At 37.5% G+C, this 12,543-nt stretch overlaps 1 protein-coding gene across 5 annotated transcripts in view; it reads right to left on the bottom strand.

Moving 5' to 3' along the window:
• NELL1 (neural EGFL like 1) overlaps positions 1-12,543 on the bottom strand; it is a 381,897-nt gene that overhangs the window by 249,453 nt on the left and 119,901 nt on the right. For all 5 annotated transcript variants that reach the window (XM_028729018.2, XM_077929586.1, XM_077929598.1 and 2 more), the window contains exons 6-9: positions 8,726-8,798; positions 7,933-8,015; positions 2,976-3,110; positions 1,944-2,046 (exon numbers count right to left, since the gene is read on the bottom strand). In XM_028729018.2, coding sequence (XP_028584851.2) covers positions 1,944-2,046; positions 2,976-3,110; positions 7,933-8,015; positions 8,726-8,798 — 394 coding nt within the window. The remainder of the gene's footprint in view (positions 1-1,943; positions 2,047-2,975; positions 3,111-7,932; positions 8,016-8,725; positions 8,799-12,543) is intronic.

Raw genomic sequence — 12,543 nt, 5'->3', positions numbered from 1 at the left:
TGGCAGGTAAATAGGGCAACATTGATAATGGAATAAAGTACCAAAGATTTAACATTCCTAGCTGGGGTGCAGCCATATCAAAGTGACAAAACTATATCATGCACGATGAGGAAATTCTCTGGACTAACATCAACAAGCAGAAGTCTGCAATACCTTTAATGTATTGCTCCCATTATATATGATTCTGTATTTAGGCCGTTCCACCATGATGCCATAGAATTGGTTTCAGAAGACCTGTCAACACGGGTATGATGCGATTCAATAGCAGATAGTGTGATTAGGCAGTGGTGCTCACCTGATCTCCCATTATCTGTTGCTGCTGCTTACCAGGAATGAGGGAGGAACACTCAACAGATTGGCTCTGATGGTACATTTGCATGGCACCAGGTTCTTCACTGTCACACCCTCTACCAAGCAGCAGCAAATCAGCAGGAGGCTAAATGAGCACCAACAACCAACAGTACTCTACTGATGTGATTAAGTCATACCCTTCTATATTAATATATAGATATAGTTGTGTCTCTTAGCCTATCATTTTTTTAAACAATTGGTTTTATTGAGACTCCCTATTTTCTGTTTGGAACTTTGCATTTTGTCTTACTCATCTGTTGACTGTAATAAACACCTGACTAACTTTTGTGTGGTAAATGTGGCATTTTTGCAGCTACGGCTTGTAAATCATCATCTTATAAAATATAAAACCTAGATTTTGTCTTTCTGATGGGCACAGGGCTGGTGGAGGTATTTTTCAGCTTCAAATGTGACAGCCTATATAACAAGGCTGGATGTAGACTAAAAGGGAAGAAAAATCTGAATAATAGTCAGACTTTGCCAGAAAGTCAGTTTTGATCTCAAAAAGCATGTTCTGTACTGGAGGGATTAACTAAAGATAACTAAGAAAAAAGAATCCTCCTGCATTTTTCAGGTAAGAAATGCTAGTTGCTTTAACTCATTTTTTTTTTAAATGGCTAATTATCTGCTCAATAAGCCCTAAGGAAAGATAATTATAGTTGATCATACTGTCAATGACTGTATGGACAAAGGGCAGAGAAATCAATCCACACAGTATCATCAGTACAGACAGCTTCAGTGTCTGGAACAACATGGACCCCAAAAACTGTCCCAAGTATATCATTCTGTCAAGATTTGCAATCAATTTTAATCAATGTTTACATCTATTTCTTCTAACAGATTTCCAAGTACACCAAGAAGGTTGAGATGGGTGTCAACCAAAAAAACACAAAAGAGTAGGTTTGTTCATTCATTCATATTTTAATTAGAGGACATAAAACAAAAGAAAAGATTATTGTGACTATGTGGTTAAATTCAGTTCTAATGCTAAACCATGGTCTCCTTCTGGGCCCACGTGTTCCCTCTCCCCTTGCCTCCTGAACAGAAAGAGTTCAGAAGCCTTTGCCCCCCTTTCAACATGGCTTATCACTTCATCTGAGCCAGGAATCATAGTTTGATGCTAACCATGGTTAGTTTCAACAAACCAGCTCCACAACCCATGATCTGACGTTGGCTTATTTTGAAACTTACTATTAATCATGTTAAACCGCAATCCCTGATTCAGATGAAATGACTAGCGGAAGAACCTGGGAGATGGCCAGGCTTATTCACATTGCACAAAGCCATAGTTTACCATCCCTTTCAAACATGACCCTTATGTGGTCTGAATCATGTGTAAAAGTAAAATTTTACTAATTATGAATTTTAAGTCCATTACATGGTATGAGCATATTTTTTAACTCCAGGATATCTCTCTCCCAGAAAATGCAAGGCAGAGTCAAATTTCAAATTACCTCCCAGGGAGTAGGGCCTTTCCGAATTGAAGTGACATCACTCCACAACTTTACTACATAACTAACAACAACAACAACAAAAAGCATGTAAAATCAGTATGACTGAGAAAAAGAAGAGAGCACAATACCTATACTTACACTTGCACAATTTGCAGCACTGGCCTGTTAAATGGACTGGAAGGCGATCTGGCGAACAGTTCAATGGTGGGCAGGCCATTCGCCGGCACTCCACTACTCCACTCTGTAAAATAATAGAAAAATAGGATTAAAACACCTGTATAAAGCAGGGTTAGCCAACATGGTGCTCTCTAGATGTTGTGGACTACAACTCCCATCATCTTTGGCCATTGACCACGCTGGCTAGAGCTGATGGGAGCTAGAAGTTCGAAAAGCTCTGCAGGGTACCACATTGGCTATCTTTGGTATAAAGTAATGTATATTTTAGAGGGCAGGAAACATTCTAAACTTGTGGAAAAAATAATTAGCTTAGATATGAATATTTGGATAAGATATACTGCAACTACAATTTCACCATTCTGAAGCAACCATAATCATATCCAGCTGCTACCTATGTGAACATCAATTAAATTTCAGATATAAATTATTTCCCTTATTCCACCAATCACTAAGTGGGTTAGACAATAGAAGCCATCTACCCATTTTTACAAATACAAAATAACACCTTCACAGTCTCTGTCAATCATCTTCATTTTAACAAACAGTTTTCTATTTTCTTGGGCAAACAAAACCTCTCTTCTGATAGTTATCAAATAATTTCAACAGTACAAGATTTACATACTAATCAACTTTTGTTCCTCTGATGTTGAAAATAATAAATACCACGATCACAATATACATGTCGTTGTCATGCAAAATGCAACTCGTGCATACAATTAAGATAATGTCTCCTTTCCCACAAACTTCAGTAATACAATTCTAAATTGTACACAGGAAACACCAAAATGTTCAGTAAAAAACATAGCCATCTAAATACAGGAAAGAAACTGCTTTTAGGCAGGTATCATTTTTGATTGCCTCCCCATACTCTGTACATAATGCTATGCATAATGCCAATAACTAACCTTCCAAGTTGACATTATGTACTCAACAAACTTATACTGAATTGTAATGAGCCATCTTACCCCCATATATAAGTTAGAAGTTTCTTACTTTGCAAGTACAATTCCTGCAGTGATCATCTTCAACCCATGAGTCTTTGTCTCGATAGATCACTCCATTTACTTGACAAGTCTTCTCACAGTGACAGTTTTCCAACTGACTAAGCCTCATTTCTGCATAATTTAGCTATAAATGAAAGTTACTTGATTTAATTCCTAGAAGTCATGCACATGGGTTCATACAAAGGAAAATAAAAGCACAGCTTAGTGATCTTCAGAGGAATTAGGTTTTATCATACTGACAAAATCACATGAAAACAGCATGACTTTAAGCTGGTATAAATCAGCCCAGATCCATAGAAGGCAATCGCATATGCTTTGCTAGTGTATTTATTTCAGTCCAAATTAAAGAAACCTATGTATATGGGATGATGATCTCAGGGCAATTGTCTAATCTGTTAACTGGCAATCAAAGTAACACCATGTCTGCAGCACATAATTATTAACTTTTTAAATAATAACTACTATGTCTATAAATAACAACTTATCCATTTAGAACTTTAGTGTCCAATTCTTGGCTCTCTATTCTGGAAAATGTTAAGAACTGGAAAATGTTCAAAATGATCTGTATTCCAAATCCACTAGTCAAACCCGAAACATGAAGCTCATAGATGTAGCTCTTTCCCTGGTTCCCATCTGGCTTCCTGGAATTTATCAATATGCAGGATATGCAGCAGAATAAGGTTTGAATAGAATGCCATGGAGAGATGGACTGGGGAAGTCCCAAGGGAAGTGACTTGTAATGGATAATACATGATATATAAAATTATGCATGTAATGGAGTAAATGGATAGCAAAAAGTTTTTCGCCCTCTCTTATACTGCTGGAACTCCAGGGCATACAATGCAGCTGAGTGTTCGAAGATTTAGCACATACAAAATGAAGCACCTTTTCATACAGCATATAGTGACTAAAGAATTCGCTCCATCAAGCTGCAGTAATGGTAACTGACTCAGATGGCATTAAAAGAAGATTAGACAAATTCATGGAGAATAAGGTTTTCAATGGCTACTAGGGATGATGGCTATGTTCCACTGCCAGAGGCAGTATGCTGCTGAATACCAGTTGCTGATAATTGCAAACAGTGTTCTCAGGTCCTGTTTGTGGGTTTTGCATAGTTATTTGAGAACGGCAAATTGGACTAGATGGGACTCTGGCCTGATCCATTGCTTTTCTAATGTTAAAACACTTCCCCACCCCTTCCTGTCTGAAGCATATTATTCAGGCAAACTCTGCATTCATTCACAACATACCACACATCCAACAGTAAATACGTATACTCCTGATAGGAGCCATAATTCAGACCAGACGCAGGGCCTTTCCACTTCCAGCTTATGTTTTGAACATTTACAGCACATAAAGGGACATAATGGGTATTACATAGAAAGGGTATTTTGTGCAAGAAGATTGCACACTGCATAAGCAGCTTGGCCTCTGGATAAATATAGGAAGAGCACACTGCTAACACCTGTGCTCTCAGAACCATTACAAGTATTCTAGAAATACTTCAATAATTCCAGAAATAAATGAAACAACACCTACCCCTATAAAAGCAAACACAAGGATAAAGTCCAGCACACTTTTGCTTTCAATTAGAAGGTTTGTCCGGGATGTTGGTGGGAGAAAATTTTGGTGGATTTTGGATATGTTGCTTAGCTAACTTTTATATTATATCTATATTGGAGGCTCATGGTTGCTGGGCTGTCACTGGCTATAACCCAATGGTGCATGTAGGACACTGTGGGGTCTTTGCGTGTAGCAGATTATGCTTTCTGTCATGTAGGATAGAATGGTTTTGTACGTGAATTAATTGAATTAATTGTCAAAAGGAGAGGTGGTAGTCATTAGGACATGCAGCATTAGAAAAAACAAGATAATTCATGGAGGAAAAGATTTATCATGTATTTGATCTCATGTTTGGAAACCAATTGCATTTGAAACTGAACAGCGGGTACTTCTGTTGCAGATGCAGAATTCATACATGGGACAACAGGCTTGGCCAACTCTTCAGTCTCTGTCTTCCTACTTGCCATGGTGGCAAGGGGAGGTGCAGTGCAAATTCCATAGTAATCAATCATAGTAGTCTTCCTTATTGAAATAATTTGATCCTAAACACTCCAGGAAGAAAGTAGCAATCTTTAGGCCTTTAATCAGATTGAGTACTCAATTGCTGAAAGACCAAATCTATGTCAATAAAAGTAATCTGAGGCTATTTGTACTTATGGGTACAGAAAGAGGGGCTTCTTCACCTTTTTTATATTCTTAAAAAGAAAAAAGGTCTACTTAAAGGGGGTAAAAGGGGCATTTAAGGGTGAAAGCGAGCAAGCAAACCATATAATTTCATCATTAAATACATAATCTAGTAGCAATGTACAAGAGTGATTTGTTTTGTGCCAGGACTTCAGCGTCACATCTCAGCCTTGAAAAATAACCAGCAAATATCAAAAAATGAGACACTGAGCATGAGACACTCATCATAAAGTCACAACAACCTCATCACACAGGTGTGCAATTAGGGACGAAGGCTTCAAGCTTAGACATGGCAACTGATATGTGTCGTTTTAGAACTGAACCACTAAGTTTCTATTTAGCAATAAATAAAATGAGCAATTTTGCATTCTGCTTGCATTTCTCTGACAATTAAACAAACAAGTGTGACATGTTCTCACTGGTCTATGAATGCAACAAAATACTAAATTTATGTACTGCAAAAGGCAATGAAACAGCAGTTCCTGGGAATATGGAATAAGAAGGTAAAGAGCATTCCACTTGTAGGGGTGCTTGTAACCTTCAGAATGTTAATTATGTATTATCTAGAATAAAAAAATATCAGCAAGAAAAATATAATTAACTGCAGCAAGGACAAGTCACTCAATGCACTATGTAATTGGCACCTACTAAGACCACCAGCATGTCTCAGAATAATTATCTCACTTTCCAGAAGTAAAATAAACTGAAATTTAATATTTTTCTTTCTCCAAGTGATCAAGTCCAAAGCATGCTGATTAAGACAGTAGAATTAAAACATGAAGATGGAAGATCAGAAAGGAAAGCATAAAGAGTATGGGGACATTAAATAGGGGTATACTCGCGGGGGGGCGGGGCAGGAATCACTGTATAATGTACTGCCTTGTGCAGTTTTCATACAAACCAAAACCAAAAATAAATAATGCAATGGCACTTTTAAGTTCCATTAATTTAAAAAGGTCAAAAGTGCATGCTTACTCAGAAGTAAGTTTCATTTTGTTCAACAGGACTTACTCCCAGGAAAGGCATTATAGGACTGTAGCCTATAAGCACTGGTCCACTGAAATCAGCAGGGCTTAAGAGGGCTTATCTTTGGCTGATTTATGTGCCAGATTTCAAACCATCAGCTTTGCAAAGATTTGAAACATGATTGCATGTCCTGCCAGTGCCCATGATTGCATGTCCTGCCAGTGGTGAGCAGGAAGAAGCCATAGCAAGCCTTGGGTACACAACTGGGAGGACTTCAGAGGCTTTTAGTTTGACTTTCACTTAAAATAGGCTTGTCACGTCATCTAGACCAGGGATCATACTTTATGCCTGGTTAGTTTAAACAACCTAGATTTGTGGCACATGGTTTAAAGTTGTTTTGGTTTTGACCCTGGCCACAGTTATGAACCATGATCTCTGATCTATATGACACAACAAGTGGGCTTTAATACAGTGGTTCTCAAACCATGTGGTGCACCAGGAGAGGATAGCAAGTGTGGCGGGAAGATTCAAGAACAATCAAATATAAACATTTAAACATTTCAGTGTAGTGTAGTGTAGTGTGTGTATATATGCACAGAATATGGATCGATATCTTTTCTAAATGAAAGCAAGAGCATCAAGTGCGATTGAGGAAAATCCTAGCTGTGATCCAGAATCGCTGTTTGAACAGAGTACAGTGGTACCTCAGGTTAAGAACTTAATTCATTCTGGTGGTCCGTTCTTAACCTGAAACTGTTCTTAACCTGAGGTACCACTTTAGCTAATGGGGCCTACCGCTGCCACCGCGCCGCTGCTGCGTGATTTCTGTTCTCACCCTGAAGCAAAGTTCTTAACCCGAGATACTATTTCTGGGTTACCACGAGTCTGTAACCTGAAGCGTCTGTAACCCGAGGTACCACTGTATGGGAGAAGACTCGTTTATAATTTTTATTTTGGAAGTGTAGCCCAAATAAAACTGCTTTAAGAGAAAGCAGGGGGGAGGAGGAAGGAATGCTGAAGGCATCCTAGCCTTGTGGAAGATAACGGGAGAGCACTTACATTTGAGGTTTGTTCCTGCTCATGATGTAAAAACAGAGCCAGTATGTATACACAATGTTTTGTTTTATAATTGGCATTTTAATGCTATGAAAGTGTGTTATTATAAACAAGATAAGCACATGGAACAAGAACAAGTGAAGGCAGCTCAGAAACAAAATAGGATTTAGACAGCATCTGATGAGCAGCCACTGCTGCCTGACTACTGGTAAAACTCCAATCCCAGTGACCTCCATTTCTCATCATCATGCTATCCCATGCAAAAAAAACCCCAATATTATGTAAGAACTGAAGGGTTAGATATAGAACAGGTTATTAACAATAACTGGAAGGGTACAGATTTTTATGTGTTTTATTTCTATGAAGGGAAACAAATGACATAGGAAACAACCATGTTTGACAACTATGCATCAGGTTAGATAAATACTTGTGCCTATCTTGTTTTCTTATTCCATTAGGCAACCCTCAGCATCAGCATTCAACCACAATTCAAACAAAAAGGAAAAATGCATTCTTTGTGGATCAGTAACTTATTCTTCCATTTATAGCATGAAATAAGTCCTTGACATATTGATACATAAACTGAAAAAAGATGAGAAATGTGTACATGGTTGCCCAAATATGGGAAGCAAATGACAACTTGGATGTAAAACTGGGAACAAAGGTCAGGTACCTACTTTTGCTGTCATTTTAGCCAGAAGTTCTTGCAAATCCATAATTCCTTGAACCAGGCTTAAGAAGTCACTGCAGGTTGGACAGGCTCAATAAAGGAAGGAAGGAAAACAGCAGATAAAAACCATATTATACAAAAAAAACTACCATATGCTTAACTCACTAGCTATTGATTCTAGCATTTGTAATACAAATATTACTAAGATTATAAGAAAATGAAAACATATGGACATTTTAATAGAAAATAAAATTAATAATTTAAATTGCGTTGTCTCGCACATATATGACATATTATTGGAAATATTGGAAGTAACAGAAAAGCATGGGCAGAAGTGTGGTATCCCACAGTCTGCAATTCAGTCCAGTTTTCTCTGGCTTATAAGCAATGAAGCCATCAGAATGCTGAACAGACAAATCTGAACTGATCTGGTGTGATGATAGTAATGTGTAGCCTAGTTCAATGCAAACTGGAAAATGGGGGTCCAGAATTTGTTGGCTTTCCCAATGAAACTGTCATCTAGGTCACTTATAAGATCAGTTTAAATGAACAGAAAATAAATATGTGCAGTCAAACATATGAAGGAGTAAAACATTTATATCTATAACTCCCCAGCCTGCTTTTACTGAGAAAAGTTGGCAAAACATAGTCTTAGTTGTTCAACTACAAAGTGGTACTTCTCAGGAAGAATGCAACATTGTTGTGCAACAAATTGAATAGGCACTACAAAACACTCATTTTTGTTTAAAGTATTTTTGTAAACTTAATTTTAAATATATATACTTAAAAGTGCTACTTACTGCGATTCAGATTAGGGCACTGTGTTATATATCCATTAGGCATGAAGATGACTTTCACATCTTGAATGATACCCTTTGTAACAGAAGAGATAGCTGGTAATATAGATTATAGTCATACAATTAAAATTGTACAAAATAATTCACAATTTATGTCTTGATAAGGCATAACAAATTAATACAATAGCTTAAATATTTCCTGTTCATTCACTATTTATCAATTTCATATTAAAAAATGAGAACAAAATACAACAATATTGTAGGTTCATACTGCTTGATCTAACAAAACTAGTTGACAAAATATTTACAGATTTTAAAAATAGAAATGTTAATATTATTGATTTGGGGAATAAAGTTTTAGAGCCCACTCTGGAACCTCATGGTAAAACATAATAAGTAACAACTGTTCTGGCAAGTAAAAAATTCTGAACACAAAGTCTGGTCAGCCATAGACCTTATTATTTTCACTTTATATGAAAAGTTTAATGAATTTATATTTCACTTAATTATTTTTACCATGCCCTTCAAATAATATTCCTATGGCATTAAGTAAAGATCCAAACTCAACACCACAGTCCAGAGTGTGGCTAAGAATGCTTAAGTCTCACTATTTTCAATGACACATAAACTAAAATCATATGGTGAATTGCAGTCAGTCACACACAAACACAGACACAAAGATGAGCAATGAAAACCCTATGAACGAAAACCTTTGAAAGGTCTATTAGAGAGCAAATGCCAATGGAACTATTCTAGTCTGAAGCCACTTTCAGAAGGTGACTCATTCATAGTACAATGATTCCACAGAAAGGTTTTTCCACCCCTCTTCCACTGATTAGCCTCAGTGTGATGTGATGCTTTATTCAGATTAAATCTGCACCTTAAAATCAAATGCTGAGGTCTTCAGTCCTTGGACATGTCAACATATGTGAACTGGATAACAAAAAAGGCTAAGACACTTAGCATTCAAATAAATTTTGATAGACATGCATGCTGTAATGATGAACTGGATCTAGGAGAGGCACATAAAGTGTACTGAAAACAACTACCCACACACCACTTTATGTGGAAAAGTAAGTTTACAGTCAAGGTTATCCTTTGATAATCAAAATATTGGTTTCATCAGAAATTGAAGCCATTATTTCAGCTGGAGTACAACAGAAAAATGGATGCTACTGAGCAGATAGAAGACATCATATCCTGCTCAGACTAGTGAGCTCCTGCTATAAATAAAATATAGTGCTCCAAGATTTGCAGATGCAGCAACATTTAACATTTATGCACTCGTTGTCTCAGATAGCAAAAAGGTAATCAGCAAGCAGCTCTTCCTGCTTGTTATTTCAAGATCAAATATTAATTGAAAATATTAATGAAAATAACTATCCAGAACATTTATTAACCTTTTCATCTATTAGAATAATGAAGTCATATGAGTAATGATAGGAGACATTGTCAGTTGGTAGGGATAACCTCCAAAGCAATCTTTAATATGATTTTGAAAATGAATGCTAGTGAACAATGTATTAAAACTACAGACACATGGATGTCTAAGGGCAATGTTTAAATACATATAAATAAAACCCAACCCCTTGCACTAATACAGCATGGATATCTGTGTATGTAGCTTATGTAAAGTCATATCTGGGTGTGCATCTCAATCTACACTGAAATGCTCATCTAGGCAGTACGTACAAGGCTTCACTGACATCGTGCCCTGAGGAGTCCAAGTTAAAGCAAGCCTAATTAATAACCACTGAGCATACCAGGCATGCATCACAACCAAACTGTTTCATCTTACTTTAGTAAGATTTATTCTGCCTTTGCTTAACATTAAGCACCTGTTGACTTGTTCCACGGGTGTATAGCCTTACTCAGTGTTATTTTTCTGGAAAAAGGTGTTGAAACCCACCATGAAACTCCCTTGTTCTCTTATAATGGCAATGGTGCCCACCAGAGAGGTGCTGGAACAGAGTTCCAGCAAGTTCTGGCTGAAAAAAGCTCTATTTGCTACATAAATGAATACAGTGGACGCTCGGGTAGCGAACGTGATCCACGCGGGATGCACGTTTGCAACCCGCAGCATTCGCAACCCACAGCGGTATGTCTGCGCATGCGCAAAGCGCGATTTAGTGCTTCTGTGCATGCGCGACCGCCAAAACCCAGAAGTAACCCGTTCCGGGTTTCAGCGGGTCCGTATCCTGAAAAAACACAACCTGAAGCATCTGTAACCTGAGGTATGACTGTAAATGTTAAAAATATACATATCACAAATGCTCCCCCCCACCATTTGTTAAGCATTAATCTTGAATTTATTTAGCACTTTCAGCTGGGAGAGGGTGGTAGCAACACGCAGCCTAGCTAATGTCAGTTTTTTGTACACTGTTTCTAAGCCTTGAACTATATGCTTTAAAAGGTGTGCTCTTTTCATTATGCATGCCAATAGCTTATTTATACACATGTATCATTTTCATTCACTTCCAGGCTTTAGATGCCGCCATGGTAATAATAATAATAATAATAATAATAATAATAATAATAATAATAATACCATGCCCATCTGGCTGGGTTTTCCCAGCCACTCTGGGCGGTTTCCAGCAAAATATCAAAATACAATAATTCATCAAATATTAAAAGCTTCCGTAAACAGGTATACAACTACCAGAATCTGTTTTCAAGATGACTAGTCAAATATAAATAAAGGGCTTTTTTGTCAGGAAAAGTCAAGCTGCAGTGTATACTCTGCCTTTGACTTCAATGGATTATGACAGCGACAGCTATAGCACTACCTCCAGTTATATCCACTGACATGACCAGCTAGCATCCTATATTGCAACAGCTGCTGTGTCAGGGCCTTATGTCAGAGAACGTACTGCACAGATTATAGGAATTGTGGACGTTGTCTTGTATTTGCAATAATATTACGTATCATTGTAAAAATCTTTTTTAATGAAAATTCACCTCCATAAAATGAGAAGAGCATTTTTGGGGGCAAGAGTAAGGTTGACAGAAATGACATACTGCTAGAGAGAAGCACGGACATACGAGAAAAGACATGGTGAGCATTAAGCGAGGGGGAAGTGTCAGGTCCCTTGACTTTTTGTGCTTTAGTACAGAATTACGATTTGCCATACGCCAGCCCACTTGTGGAAGCAGCTGAGTGACACACAACAATTCCCTTCTGCTACTGTGGCATCTAAGGGTCAGTTATATGGCATTCCATTGCATGACTGTTTTCGTCAACAGTTGCTGTTGCTGTTTTTGACCAAAGGAGCTGAGGGAAGCTGCCACGTTTAGTGGAAAACCATGAAGAAGAGACTTCTGCCCCCTCATCTCTGCTTCCAACACCTGAGGTGACAAGATTATTATTCAATCAATCAATCATTACATGCCCTCCACTCTAAGGTCCCAAGGCATGTTACAGCATTAAAGCTCAATACTGGAAATAGTTTAAAATAACTTGCAACTTATTTCTACTTGTTCATTATCACCAGCATTGCTAGATGGACCCTTATAATAAAACAGTTAAAAATACAGTAAGATCCATAATTAATATATTTCATATAATCAGTGACAAAACTATTGATGCAGGCTCAGAAATATCCCAGTTTATAAATATGTACTCAGGATGGATAACTAAAAACAATACAGGTGTCTCTAGTGCTCTAATGCAAAGAGTGTGTCATACAGGTTTGGACCTAACATGCACAGTGAGTATAGCTTCAGAGAGAAAGGCAAGGCTGAAGATATGACAACTGGAACAGAATCATAACCCTTCTTGGTTACATTTCTCCCTTGCTTCTTTTAAGTAAGGTTCTTCAACT

Source organism: Podarcis muralis, chromosome 1 (assembly GCF_964188315.1).
Source record: "Podarcis muralis chromosome 1, rPodMur119.hap1.1, whole genome shotgun sequence".
Classification (NCBI taxonomy): domain Eukaryota; kingdom Metazoa; phylum Chordata; class Lepidosauria; order Squamata; family Lacertidae; genus Podarcis; species Podarcis muralis.
The sequence above is the reverse complement of the archived record's forward strand: the minus strand, read 5'-3'. Positions and strand labels throughout refer to the sequence as shown.